Source organism: Carex rostrata, chromosome 22 (genome assembly GCF_964058835.1).
Source record: "Carex rostrata chromosome 22, lpCarRost1.2, whole genome shotgun sequence".
Classification (NCBI taxonomy): Eukaryota; Viridiplantae; Streptophyta; class Magnoliopsida; order Poales; family Cyperaceae; genus Carex; species Carex rostrata.
In genome coordinates, this window is record NC_135939.1 from 1,529,950 (window position 1) to 1,545,512 (window position 15,563).

General features: G+C 32.5%; 1 protein-coding gene across 2 annotated transcripts; it reads left to right on the forward strand.

Moving 5' to 3' along the window:
- The first annotated feature begins 5,328 nt into the window (after window positions 1-5,328).
- Window positions 5,329-13,341, forward strand: LOC144574185 (DNA polymerase I A, chloroplastic-like). Of its 2 annotated transcripts, XM_078324073.1 has the most exons (13): window positions 5,329-5,660; window positions 6,296-6,613; window positions 7,005-7,479; window positions 8,181-8,399; window positions 8,758-9,506; window positions 9,978-10,377; window positions 10,458-10,553; window positions 10,663-10,755; window positions 11,700-11,894; window positions 11,991-12,083; window positions 12,222-12,434; window positions 12,576-12,665; window positions 12,828-13,341. In XM_078324073.1, exons 1-13 carry the CDS (start codon window positions 5,527-5,529, stop codon window positions 12,987-12,989), a joined length of 3,237 nt encoding a protein of 1,078 aa, XP_078180199.1. In that variant the 5' UTR covers window positions 5,329-5,526; the 3' UTR covers window positions 12,990-13,341. The 2 variants fall into 2 exon arrangements, with proteins under 2 accessions (XP_078180199.1, XP_078180200.1); XM_078324074.1 differs by lacking the exons at window positions 12,576-12,665; window positions 12,828-13,341 and having other exon boundaries at window positions 11,991-12,085; window positions 12,229-12,386.
- Window positions 13,342-15,563: the final 2,222 nt, after the last annotated feature.

Below are 15,563 nucleotides of genomic sequence, written 5' to 3' on the forward strand. Positions count from 1 at the left end.
CAAGAGCTTGTAAAAAATGTACTAATGTGGATAATTCAGAAACGTTGATTTTTCAACTTATTGATCCGTATAAAAACAAAATTAAAATATAATAATTTTTTATAAGCACATAAAGAAAATAACATAAATCACATTCAACACTTATTTTAATCCAATGCCCTCTCCAATTCAACAGTGGTGCTGGTGCTTCACTGCTTCCTATGTAACTCCAAGCTCTGTTTCTACACGGCCCATATTTGTAAAAACAAAACGCCTAGTCTTTGTGCGGTGTGATGGGCTTCATAACATCTGTCCTTCTTTCGGTCATTTTGAGCCTTCTTTAATTTCTTGAAGTATCCAAATCAATCAACAGTACTGCATTACTAGAAAGAACTTCATTTTATTAGATTAAATAGCTAAAAAAAATTCAATTTTTTTTTAAATTACGTATTTTTCCTCTAAAATTTATAATATCATATTTACCTCTCTAAATTCCAAAAACTCACAAATTAACCCAATTTATTGTCTTTCTATTAAAACTACTTTTAAATTTATAAATTTTCCTTCCCTTTATTAAAAATAAAAATAATAGTGTGTAAAAATAATGTTTCGCCTTCTATTTAGTCGGTTTATTTGCCTTCACAAACCGGTCAATTAGAAGACTAAATGTTTACAAAAAAAAATGTAATTTTGAGGTTTCTGAGGGGCATACATGAAATTCCCCTTCTTCACATTCAAGGCTAATTTTAAAACATCTCCTTATTTTTCTATTTTATTTTATTGAGCTCGTATCAAATATTTAAATATGTTCCGACAATTGGATTATTATGATAAGAAAATAATATTATTTTACATCAGCTTCCGCTCGGCTTATATTATGAGTAATTCAAATTTTCAGTTAAGATCCGGACTGTCCGATTGGAATCTTGACCCATCTGATTTGATATTGAACGCACATAGTATTTTTAATATTCGTGTTAAAGCAAATCGGACGGTCCAGATCTAAACTAATTTTTTTGAGTTAACACAGGCGATATGAACTCGACTTAGGCCAATGGTCCGCTGATTTATTCGATTCGATCCAAATTCAAAATTATCATTAATATTATTTTACATAAGGTTCTGCTCGACTTGACTTTGACTGAATCCGGATCCTTTGAAGTAATTCAAACTTTGAACTTTGACCCGGACCGTCCAATTAAAAATTAGAAAAAAGAGACTATTATTACTATACCCTAAATTCTAAACCCTAAACCAAAATAATTTCACATTTAAAAATAAAATATCAAAATAAAATATTCAGATATGATCATTTTATCTAGAGAAATATTACGGTACCCCGAGCAATCATACCCAAGCACGTCTCTCAAGTAGTTTAACAGAAAAATCTTCCAATATTGTCTAACTTCCATTTCGAGCGCTAATATCCAAACATTTAAAGCTATGTTTATAACATTTTAAAATGTTACTAGCAAGCATATAAACATCTGTCTGAAAGCATTTATAGATAATTTTGACTCTCAACTACTCTTGTCTTCAAGCCAAAAAATGAAAGATTATTTTCATCAACTTTTTTTTTAAATTTTTTTCTCTGATCATTATAATTTATTTTTCCAACGATCCGTAATGAATTTTACGAATCTAAAAATACGAACGTTTCTATTTGATTTTATCTTTCAAATAAGATCCATGAATAAATACTTTTGAGTAATTTTAAAGTCATTTGTTTTTTTTTTAAAGTAAAGCTCATGAGCACTTTCAATTTTCAAGTTTTTAAATCTCAATCTACAACCATTAAAATTTTCAAGGCTTTGTGCATGATGTTTATATGTTTTGTAAATGCAATGTTATTGTTGAGGTTTATATGCTTTAAAGTGTTATTGTTGAGGTTTAAATTCTTTGTACACGAGGTTTATATGTTTTATTCTAGAGATTTAAAGTGTTATTAATGAGGTTTATATGCATGTACATGAGGTTTATATGCTTGTAAACAAAGATTTATATTATTTTGAAGCAAAATAAAAAAAGATTGAAAGCCACAAAAATTTAAAGTGGTAAACAAAATTACGACACAAATATAACTCGAAAGTTATTTTTCATGGATCTCATTTGAAAGAAAAAATCGGGTAAAAAACGTTCATATTTTTATATTCGCCAAATTCATCACGGATCGTCAAGAAAATGGATGAGAATAATCAGAGAAAAAAATAAAAAAAAAAGTGAGTGAAATAAATCTTTTCGTTTTTGGCTTGAAAACAAAAGTAGTTAAGAGTTAAAACTATACAGATTTAGAATTTTAATACTTGCAGATAAAGGTTTAAATGCTTGTAAGTAGCATTATAAAATGTTATAAACAGAGCTTTAAATGTTTGAATATTAGCGCTGTAAATAAAAGTTAGATAACATTGAATGTTTTTTTTCTGTTAAATTACTTGGGGGACGCACTCGGCGATTTTGTTTGGGGTACAATTATTAGACTCCTTTTATCTATGCACACATAAAATATCATATCATTCGATTTTCTTTTCATTAGTATCATAAATTTACAAAAGCACACCAATAGATAAATCATGGACATTCATTTTTCAACTTATTGATTCATATAAAACTTTAAAAATTGATAATTTTGTATGTGCGTGTAGAAAAACAATATAGATACATCTAACGGTTTTATTTTAACATACAAGATTTAGAATTTTTTTATTAGAAAATAAAAAAATAAAGGTATGATGGAGATACAAAATATAGAGGCATTTTAACTCTCATGATAAAATATATATGAAGGAAAATGATTCATTTATGAAAAAAAAAATTGAATTGATAACAAAAAAAATAATTTTCCATCTAAAAATCAAATAATTTTCACACACTTGCAAATATTATATTATGATTAGATCTAGCAAATCGTCCATGCTATTTTTTTGAATTCATATGGATGTGTTGGAATGCCTCGTATCGGTGTATGACAGGTTTGTTTTATGTTTTGAAATTTGGACACCCAAGTATTAGGATCATTAAAATTCGAATTTTATCATGTTTTCAAATAAATTCAAGAACATGTTAACTTCGAATATAAGGTTATTCAAATTTTGACTATACCGTGTTGCGTGTAATCCAGGTACTAGATTTAGACTAGTCTTGACTCTTGAGTTTTATTTTCCATGACATGCATATACCTCTCTTTATTTTTTTACTTTAAAATTTTTATTCAACACACAAGTTTGTTGTGTTTTAGTTTTTGTACTTGTAGACCTGAATCAATTCGGACTCGTGTATCGTTTGCCTATCAATTCAGATCATATGTAGCGGATGCAGATTTATATTGAACTTAATAAATAAATTTTTAAATAAAAAAAATTAGATTCATGCTATAATTGAAAGAGAGGGAGGTAAAAAGAGCAAACGAGAGTGTATATTTGAATCTCACAAGGACATTTGCTAATAAATTTGAAGGAACAATATTGTGTTTATTGTTTTCAAGTAGCAAAATATTTTATAAAATTGTCCGTATTTCAGCATCAATTTTGTTTAATCACATTATTTATGTAGTCTGAACCTTGCATGTTATTCTTCATTTAACCATGAAATAGAAAATTACTAATTGGGCTTCAATTTTATTTAATCGTGTTATTTACGTAGTTTGAACCTTGCATATTATTCGTCATTTAACCTTAAATTAAAAAGTACCATACACCCTTGAGGTTGAGGCCTTGATGTTCCTTCCAGTACCCTTCTATATTATTCTTTATTTGATCATCATATAGAAACTTTCATTTTTTTTTTAATTGCAGAATATAGAAAGAAGAATGTAATTTTGGTCTCTAATAGAAGACTCATTACGAATTAGTGAATTACAGTTAAGGTTATTTCTGATTAATGAAGAAGAGGGCAAATATGAAATTGAAAGTTTTTTTTTTTTTTTTTTTTTTTAGTTTTGATTGGGAAATAATTTTGTAGTTTTAATAGAGAAATAAGTAATTATAATTTTTTTTATAGATGCATGAGCAATTAATCCAATTTTTTTTTACTAAATGAGCGTTGCTATTTTTTTTTCTCATGGCACTCGTACATGTAGATCGTTTGACCGACAAATTTTTTTTTAGTTTTTAATGATTTATATCTTTAATTTCTACTCGGATAACCTTTCAAATGTCTAGCATTTATTATTTAAATTTTATTTCAAACTTCCTTTACTAACTTTTTATGATATTCTAAGGTTGCGTTTGGATGAGGCAAATAATAGTGTTAATTTGAATTAGCAATTATAAAACTACTATTTTTTATGTTTGAATGTTTGAATTAGCAAAAATAGACTATTTTTTGCTTGTCTTCTAAGAATTAGCATGCTATTTTACTATCCCAATAAAAAATTAAATTTGCTCACTATTTCAAATTTGAGTTAGCTCACCATTCTCATTAATCCAAACATTCATCCAAACACATCCTAAATGAATAGCATTACGTAGAAATAATTAGTTATTTCTTAAAGGAGGGTATGTATGTCCCTCAAGAACATTAAAATTACGTATTTCTCTCTCTAAAATTTATAATATCATATTTACTTCTTTAAATTTAAAAAATCACAAATTAACTCAATTTATTGCCTTCTCTATTAAAACTCATTTTAAACTTATAAAACACCCATTTTATCCTTTATTAAAAGAATATGCAACATATTTAAAATAAATGTTCAGTCTTCTAGTTGATCATTGTGAAAGCAAATACTTTATTTTCTTACTTGTGACTTGCACACAAGCGTCAATCTGAATATTACTGTATATACGTCACGAGTAGAAAAATGAATAATTTGTTCTAAAAAACCGACTAATTAGAATCTTGAACATTTTTCTCACACATACTACAAAAATATTATTTTTTAAAAGAGGTAAAATGAGAATTTTATAAATTTAAAATGAATTTTAAAAAGATAATAAATTAGATAAATTGTGAGTGTTTGAAATTTAGAGGAGTAACTATGATATTATGAAGTTTAGGGACAAAATACACAATTTTGAGGTTTTTGAGGGGCACGCATGAAGTTTGAAGTTTAGAAGGGTAAATACGATATTTTATGAAGTTTAAGCACCACTAATGTCAGTGTGGTCCATGTTCACCTCATTGCACCCGACCCCGCGACAGGATCTTCCTACCTTAAACCCCGTCCTCCGGAAATCAGCTATTACAGTTCTATTAGACGAGAAATCACTGACCCATGGGCCCCGCATGCAGACTTTTGTTTAGGTTCACACAAGCAAAACCGGTCAAACTGTAAAACCCTCGTCTTGTAATTCTCTTTTATTTTTCCAACGAATAAAACCTCCTCTCCTAAAGTCCTAATCACTTTCCCTTGCTCCTACTAATCCCAGTAATTAGGGTTCTCACACTTTCCAAAGACTTTACTGACGGGGGACCAACCTAAGTTCCCGCCTCTTCGCAGAAAGGCGCGGCGTGGTCGCTTATTCTCCTTTCTTTGCTGCTAGTCTCCATTTGGCGCGCTATTATGGCCTCGTAAGTGTGAAGCTGAATGCAGCGATCAGCTCCCCGACTATGGCGTTGAGCATAAGAAATGGGGCCCTCATGTCAGGGCATTGCCTTCTCTCCCGGTTGTTGCTGTGCTCGGTCCGACGCTCCCTGTGCAGTTGTTCCTGGCCGCCATGCGTTTACTCCTCGGACAGTAGAAGGTAGTACAGCCGTACAAGTAGTTTATTCTCACCTTCAAGCCAAGATATTTTTTCTGATAAACATTCTTGTAGTGGAAATACTTTTTTTTTTTTTGATAATATTTTTGTCAAAATATTAATCCCGTTTGAGGCAAAATATTGATCGCGCTTGTATCTTTGGTTGCCTGCTAGTTCATATCTGCAAAAAAGACACTTCGCTCCTTTCAATTGAAACCACCGGGTCTATGAAACTTCCTGGGTTTGCCCTTTTTACTGTCAGAGTTTGATTAAGCCCAAATAAACTTTACTAGATGCCAGTTTTGCAACAGATACCTGAATTAATTTCTTTAATGTCAATTATTTAGAAAAATAATTTACTTGGTGAAATTTCAAAGAAAAAGTTTGCTAATTGACTTTGTTTGGGTGTGAATAGTAGTTAGTTGCTTTATCATAATCCCCTGTGGTAATTAATCCATCAGAAACTTATTATACCGAGTCTTTTGACATCATCGTATTAATAATTGCAATTAGAAGAAGCCATATACTGATATTCTCTTCATCTATTGCCCATGCTAATGTCAGCTGTACAGTTCTGTATAATAGTTTGCATAAATTTGATTTCAATACCCTGAAAACTTCTTTTACTCGTAATGTAGACATGGAGTTTCTAATTTTGAAAGATTTGATGCTAGCAATGGCATGGTGCAAGCTCATATCCATGAATTGACACAGCCAGAGCTTGGAAGGCCATTTTTGACCCAAGACGAAATTAAGAAAGTATTGAAAGCATTGGCTCCTTCTAAGAGAACACGGCTGTATGAAATGCGTAATTCTACCTTGGAGAAAGTATGTGCTGGGCAAATTTCTCTACCATGCTACAATTTCATGATGACAAGGCAACATTTCTGTAATACATCTGCAGCAGAATTTGAGAAGCGTCTTAATGAGGACAGTTATGAGTTTAAATCTATGAGGTAGTGCAAATTGTCTCAAAATATTAGTTTTCTTTTGTAATATTGGGATGGTTAATTGGTAAATTGTATGTACAATCATTTTCCAGTAACACCTTAAATTTTCTATGTATGTAGTTCTGTTTGAGACGAGCATGGGTTTTTGAATGCTTGTATTCTGAACATGAACTTAATTTGCTTTTTGTTTTTCTTCCGCCTTGTTTGTTGGTTCTTTTCTTGAGTATGCACCTCTTGCTAAGTTCTTGTTTAACTAAGCATTACGAGAATCTAAGCTTCTTTTTTCCTGCTTCACCAAATGAGAATAAATATCCTCTCGAGTATCTAATCACATCAAACCTTTGTCCTTCCAATTAAGTATTTTTGAAAATTACTGAACTTCCCTCTGTAATTGCAGGTTGCCTGAAGATTATGAACAAGATATTTCTTCCCTGTCTGTTAGGGAAGCAATAGAAGAAATTGAAAGGTTAAAAGCTGACTATTTAAAATGGAAAGAAGAGCCAAAATGTGTTTCTGGGCCCCAGGCCTCATCTATATCAGACCCCAATATGACAACACATGATGAGCGTAAGGAGAGGCCTTCAGAAACAAAAACTGATAATACCAAGGTTAAATTTGATGTGGATCAAACTAAAATGGCATCTAAGAGGCCTCCCGAGAATCCACCAAAGCAGGCTTCGCTGCTTAAGAAGTTACAGGAGAAAGAGGCATCTAAGAAGTTACAGGAGCAAGGAAGGCAGGAGCAGTTACGAGCAAATCTCCATCTAGTATATGATAAAATTATGGTGGTAAATAACATTGAGACTGCTAGGCAGGTGGTCCAGAAGCTCACAACAGAATATAGGGATTTTGTTCATGCTTGTGACACAGAGGCAAGTCAACACTCTATCGGCATGTATTTTATAATGTCAAATGCTGGTACCTTAGCTTGTTGTAGAGTTCTCAATCTCATTAGGCTTTATTTTCTCAGTGAGTATTTATTGCTCTTTACTGTTTACCAGAAGATTGAGGCTATGGTACTATGCATAGTGCGGATCGGTCCATACTATGGATCAATATCTCTGTTTTCAAAGTCCAAATAGTCGATCTGAACTGTTCAACATGATCTCCATGTGAAAATGTACTTGTAGATCAAATTTTACATTTTTACAATTCTTTTACTATTTTTTTAGCTAGGTAGAAAATCACTTGATTTTCTACCTAACTAAAAAAATAGTAAAAGAAAAATCTTAAATGTAAAATTTAGTTTGTAAGTACATTTTCATATGGCGATCATGTTGAATGCTTCAAGATCAATTATTTGAACTTTGAAAACAAAGATATTGATCCATTGTACGGATCAATCCGTGCTATGCATAGTACCATAGCCTCACTTTTTGCAGAAATTTCTCTATATCTGGTTAAGCTTCTCCATAAAAACAATTTTTACGAATTATCATTGTATAAATCTGTGCTGTCAAGTTCCTTATTTTGATAAGAGAATTTCTTAATTGGAAATTTTTTAATTTCATATGGAAATCATCGTAGTTGTGTTGTTTACCATGAAACTTGGACAATGTTGCTTTTGGTACAGGTATCTAAAATTAATTTGAAGAAAGAAACGCCTGTTGGTCATGGGGAGATCATATCCTTCAGCATTTATTCTTTCGATGGTGAGAGAAAAGCAGATTTCGGAGGTGGCAAGTGTTGCATCTGGGTCGATGTACTAGATGGTGAAGGATGTACTTCGAGTGGTGAAAAGAATCTTCTGATGGAATTTGCTTCATTTTTCGAGGATAAATCGATAAAAAAGGTACACTTTCTCTTGTTGTAAATTATATTATATCCTAGAAAAGAATTTTGCTTTTCTTATTGGTTGCTTGAATCCTTGAAGAACGTCGGTAGAGGTACTATGGAGAAAAGGTACTTTGTTTATTGGGTACTGAATTTAATTGTTATCCCCCATTCTATTTGTCATGAAACCTTTAGACTTTAGTGTTCTGTAGAATTAATACTTCCAAAATGTTAGATATTCTTCTCTTGATGATGAAGCGGGAAAATAAAAATGTCAAGGGAGGATTTAACTTCTCTGCAAGGATTTTTTATTTTTTTTTTAAATTTAGTCAGTATCTCATTTCAATAAATATTTTGAACATTATCTTCAATTGTAGGTCTGGCACAACTATAGTTTTGATAGTCACATCATACAGAATTATGGAATCAAGCTTACTGGTTTTCATGCCGATACCATGCATATGGCCAGGCTTTGGAACTCGAACAAAAGAGTCGATGGTGGCTATTCCCTCGAGGCACTCACCTCTAATGAGGAGGTCATGGATGGTAAACCTGATCGGGCCACTGTATCATGCTCCAGCAAAACCACTGGGCCCCAAACCAGAGGCAACCACATTACATCAGGAACGACTGAGGATGACAAATTAAATATTGCCAAGGCATCAATAAAATCCATTTTTAGCAAGTACAAACTGAGAAAAGATGGAAAGGAAGGGAGAAAAATAACTGTTGATGCAGTTGAGAGTCTACAGAGAGAAGATAGAGATCTTTGGATCTGTTACTCTGCTTTGGATTCAATAAGCACCGGAAGGCTTTTTGAGAGCCTGAAGAAGAAACTTGAGGCAAGGGATTGGGTGAGTAATGGTGAGAAGTATGGCAACATGTTTGAGTTTTACCAGAAGTTGTGGTGCCCGTTTGGGGAGTTGTTGGTACAGATGGAAAGGGAGGGGATGTATGTGAATCGTTCTCACCTCAAGGAGATAGAAAATGTTGCAACTACTGAGCAAACAATTGCCGGAGAAAGATTTCGTAGGTGGGCTTCAAAGCACTGTGCTGATGCCCAGTATATGAATGTGGGGAGTGATGCCCAAGTCCGACAGCTTTTGTTTGGTGGCACACTGAACAGGTTCTTGTTTTAACGTTGCCACTTTCTCAATTGCCATGGTACTCGTATTACTGTTTGAATGAGAAGGAGAGAACTAGAAAACAAAAGAAGTGGAGAAAATAAATTAAAATTAGAACTTAGTAAACAGATTGTTTATGAATTTATGATGATAGTCATCAATAATAAATGTATTTTTTTTAAAGTTACTATGGATGATCTGCAGAGAGTCATAAGCATCGCAAGGAAGCACAAACAAAACCAATTTCAAATTATATCCTTAATGACAAATATTTTAATGCAACGGTGCTTGTTCTACAAATGGGTTGTCAAAAAGGATCTTTGATTCTGTGTGATTGTGTGTGTGCACGCACAATTGAATACATAAAATTATCCTCATGGATAGATATTCTTTCCTTGAAATAGAATTGGAGATGAGAAACAAATTGCTATACATCATTAACTAACTCATGGAGCGCCTTTATTTTGAAACAGCCAAGACCACAACGAATGTTTACCTGAAGAGAGGAGCTTCAAGGTTTTAAATACGGAGTCTGAAATCGAAGATGGAAAGATGAAATTGACCAAATTCCGAACCATAACCCTAAAGAAAATTGGTGAAGGCACCTTGTCAACTGGCATGTGCACTGCCAGTGGCCGGCCCTCTGTCAGTGCTGATGCTTTAAAAATACTGGCTGGAAAAATACCTTCAGAGATGATTTACTGTGAGGCAAATGGTGATTCAGAGGATATTTTGGAGAAGGTGAAGTACGGGACAGCATATGATGCATTTGGGGGAGGTGAGGAGGGGAAGGAAGCATGTATTGCCATTGCTGCTCTTTGTGAGATTTGTTCCATTGATTCACTCCTCTCCAACTTCATTCGCCCTTTACAGGTCGGTTTGCTCTCTGAAATTAATGAACTATTCAATTTGAGTATACCAAATTTAAGTTTCTTTATTTTTTGTTTTGTTAGGAAAATCAAATATCTTCTGGAAAAGGGCGGATTCATTGTTCACTGAACATCAACACCGAAACTGGACGACTGTCAGCAAGAACACCCAACTTGCAGGTTCTTGTGGCCTCTCTTTGATTGATTTCTCGTGTATTTTTTTGTTTCTCAAGCATGTATATTATGCATTTTATCAGTATATTATTTTTTTGGTTTTCTACTGCCATAGAACCAACCTGCACTTGAGAAGGACCGCTACAAGATTCGTCAGGCCTTTGTTGCAGAGCCTGGCAATTCACTTATTGTAGCTGATTACGGGCAGGTACAGATCATGAATTTTTTTCATTGCTATTGTTTGCATGTAAATCACTGTTATCAAAACCGGACCGGATCGGCCGGTTCGGCCGGAATAAACCGGAACCGGGCAGGTTTACGGTTTGGTTCGCTATTTGGACCAGACATGCAATAGAACCGGATATATTTAATTAAACCGGCCGGTTTTATATAAAAAAACCAAAGTAAAAACAAAAAAAACCAGTTTTGTATTGGTTTTGTGTCCACTGTCATCTATTCCCAATTTTGAATGGAAAGGAACAATTTTGAGGAAAAAAGGAAGCAACTTTTTAGGAGAAAAAGTGGAATCTAATATGTATTATTCTGTGGCTAACTCTGTGTAGTCATTTATGTTTTGTAACATGCTTTTGTAAACAATTATGTGTTTGAGAATAATCCAACGTTTGTTGCAATATTATTTTTTTATAAACCAAATATTAATTCTATATGGATCATTAGAGGTTCACTTGATCACAAAAACTAAAGAATTTCTATGTAGTTATTCAATTTATTTATGAAGTATAAAACTATAAAATTTCTTCGATGAAAAAAAATATTTCATGATATTTTATTTAATTATTTTACTAATTCTAAGAATAAGTTCTACATTTGAGCTACAATAAATATATTATTTTCTAATAAAAAAATATTATTTCTAATATATAAATTTACTTTTATAGTACATTGTTAATATGTATATTGGAAATTTTATTACATAAAACATAATTATTTATAATAATAATTATATCTTATAAATAAATATGCAAGTATTTAAAAAATCAGCAGTCAAATTGGTTGAACCATCGGTCCGACCAGTGAACCGTCAAACCGGAGTTTTACCGGGTTGACGTCCGGTCTGGTTCTGATAACATTGATGTAAATGCTATTGCTAGCCATAGAAAGCAACACTAAGGTATAAATGCTCCATTCCAGCTGGAACTTAGGATATTAGCACATCTATCGGGCTGCAAGACCATGTTGGAGGCATTCAAGGAAGGGGGGGATTTCCATTCTAGGACAGCTATAAATATGTATGATTACATAAGAGAGGCTGTTAAAGAAAATAAGGTGCTACTCGAATGGAAGTCTCAGCCTGGCGAAGACAAACCCCCCGTTCCACTGTTGAAGGTATTTTCTTGCTTTTATTGCAAAGTACTTCTTGTCCTTGTATTTATGTATCTAAAACATTGTTTATGCTATTATTTTTGTTTATACTTTTCATAGGATGTTTATGCTGCCGAAAGGAGGAAGGCCAAAATGCTTAATTTCTCAATTGCATACGGAAAGACAGCCATGGGTCTTGCTCAAGATTGGAAGGTGTATATCTAGATTATTATGATTATGCTTATTTATTACTGTTTTGAAAGGGTAAAATTAATTAATTTTCATTATGACCTTGTGGGGTGGGTTAGAAGAAATTATCTGTAATAATTAATTTTTTTTTATTGTGGTTAGGTTTCAGTCGGGGAAGCAAAGGACACACTTAAAAAATGGTACAAAGGAAGAAATGAAGTAAAAATGTGGCAACAGGAACAAAAGATGCTTGCAAGAGAGGAATGCTATGTCAGGACCCTGCTTGGAAGGGAACGTCATTTCCCAAAAGTAGAAAGCCTGACTGGCGGTCAGAAAGGCCACATTGACCGTGCTGCAATTAATACTCCTGTGCAGGTACTTGATTACTATTTCGGTCTTAATCTTTCCTTCATATTGGCACTTCAAGTACTTTTACTCATTTTTATATTAGAGTAAATAATATCTTTCGTAGAATTATCTTCTAAGTTTTAACAATTACTAATGGATTCATAACAGGGTAGTGCAGCTGATGTTGCTATGTGTGCAATGCTTGAGATAAATGCAAACCGTCATCTAAAAGAGTTAGGATGGCGACTTCTACTCCAGGTTAAACCTAATTTATGCATTAAAGACATTAAGTTAGATTTGCTAATTAAAAAAATGACATTAGGTAAGATTTATTCCCTTCATGCTTCATCCTTTTTTTTTTTCCGATCATATTAAATGTCACAGAGAAGCTGAAAATTGTCAATTTGAATTGTGTACCAGGTGCATGATGAAGTGATACTAGAAGGACCCACTGAATCGGCAGAGGAGGCAAAGTCTATAGTTGTTGAATGCATGGAGAAACCCTTTAATGGACAAAATATTTTGGACGTGGATCTTGCGGTGGACGCCAAATGTGCAAAGAGCTGGTATGAAGCCAAGTAGAAGTATGCAACTTGTGACTTTGTATATTAGTTAAACTCTATTTGATGGATGATTAACATATTACCCCTTCAATATCCTGGTATGGTAATGGCACATACCACAGATATCTGTATATCACCAGTAGAGCTCAGCTTGTTTGGGATTTTTTTTAGTTGGGCCAATTCATGTAGTGCTTCCGCTTTCTAACCATTTGTTAGTTTCTTCTTTTTTTTAGATTCCAGGGGAAAAGGGTTGGGGGTTGAAGGGGCTGGTGGGGCAAATGGGGTTTTCGCTGACTATAATCTAACAGTGCATTTGTTGCACGTTAAGTTGTAAATTAAGCTATAGTATGAGCTTTTCCTACTTTCGTATACTTTCAGTTAGGTAGTTTAGGATACAAGTAGGAAGTGAATATTTGGCGCTTATTGTTATATCATCCACTGGTGCTTAGTAGCCTTTCGCCTACAATCAAAATTGCAATCCATGAGACGTACCGGATATTTTGTGGACATTTTATTGTAACTTTTTTCTTTTGCGGGATTCATAGGCATAAAGCAATTTTTACATTAATTTCATCCTCAATGAAGTTATCTTTTAACTCGAATATGCAACAAATTACTATATATTACTATAATTGTAAAACGGAATTGACGAGAATTCCAAGTAATAATAAATATAAATTTATTGGTTTTTTAACATTTATTAGTTTACACGCTTATAATGCTTTTTATGTAAGCGTTTTCTTGGAATCGATGAATTATATTTAATGTATGGTCGTTTGAAATTGTTGAATTTTCTTAGACTAATTAGATGTTAGGTCCTTACTAGTTAAATATATCTCTTTGTAGCACTGGCCCGCCTGATTTAATCTCAGGATCAAAAGAAATTATATTTTGTAGCATTAGCTCCCTATGTTTTGGAGTACGGTCTGTACACAATTAAATTATATTACACTGATCGGACTAGACAATATAAACACTTCTATAAATGTAGATCCGTCTCTGAATCCGCTTGTGACTAAATTGTATATTTTTCTTTTAAAATTATGAATTAGGGATCAAACCATCTAATGCACTTTTAAATTCTTGTATATATTACATAAAATTTTTCATTTTGAGAGTCATATACTTTTATCATAAAATCAAAGACATGTTATGACCAAATTGTTGATGTAGATTTTCTCCAAAACATTTGAAAATATTAATTTTAGTGCAATATAATTTGGCATCAGGCGGAACCTACCTGGAACATTTCCTCTCCATTATGGTACTCTAATAATTGTCTCTTAGGATGGCTGATATATGAAAAGCAGTTCTAGAAGCTGCTACTATATGTGCACAGATTTTGCATTTCCACTTAGTTCCGGCGCAATTTGGGATCTCTCAAGTTTATTGGTTCATCTTTACACGCGCTTGTGATTTTATATTGCATAGTATATGATGCTGAGAAAAAAATATATTTGACAACTATAGCGATATTGATATAGTTAACAAATTAAAAAGAATAAAAATTATAGACTTTGTTCTCAATAAGTTAGGTCAGTTGTGAAAAAAATGGTATTATAATTCTATAATTGATTGGTTAGCAATTGAGCGATTTGAAAAATAAATAAATAAATAAAAATAACGGTTTAATCTAATCGGCATCTGAAGGCTATCCATCTCTTAACGTGTGCCACGTTTTAATATTGGAATCTTGACACATATCGAATGGTTTAGATTTGATTTTGAGTGAAATTTATTCAAAACGTGCTACGCACATATTGAACAGTTTAAATCCGACTTTAAATAAAATTGTCAAAAACTCTTTAGACAAACCTAATTTTTAAAATTTATAAAAAATGTGAATTTTCTATAAATTTAAATTTGTGAAATATTTGATACTGAGATGAAAGAATGGAACGATATTTCACGATCTTGTTGGTCGATGATGCGGAGACAAAAAAAATGATCTGGATTGTTCCTAAAAAAAATCTGGTTGTGTTCCTTTCAATTTTATTCACCTGAATTCCCTGTATTGATGTGCTGTGGTTCTTGAACGACATTTTAATTACGTGAGCTTCCTTAATAAATATCTATGTTTTCTAACAAAATATTCTTTCTTAATGTTGAATAATCAGTGATAAATACATGTATGATGTATGAGGAGGGTTGAAATGCCTCCATTTTTTGTGTCTCCACTATGCCTCCATTTTTAAAATCTTTAGTAACTCAAAATTTAAAACTTAAAAGTCAAAATAAAGCCATTAGATGTGATCTATATTATTTTCTCTATGTGCTCATAAAAAATTATTACATTTCAATTTTATTTTTATATGAATCAATAAGTTGAAAAATCAACGTCTAGAAATTATCCACATTAGTACGTTTTTTACAAGTTCTTGATGACAACCAAAACAAATTTGAAATGTCATAATTTTTTACACGTGCGTAGATAAAATGATGTAGATCATATCCAACGGTTTTATTTTAACTTTTAAGTTTTAAATTTTAAGTTATTAAAGTTATTAAAAATAGAGGCACAGTGAAGGCACAAAAAATAAAGGCATTTGAACCGTCCTCGTGATGTATATGTAGCATCACTAGCATCCGTAAA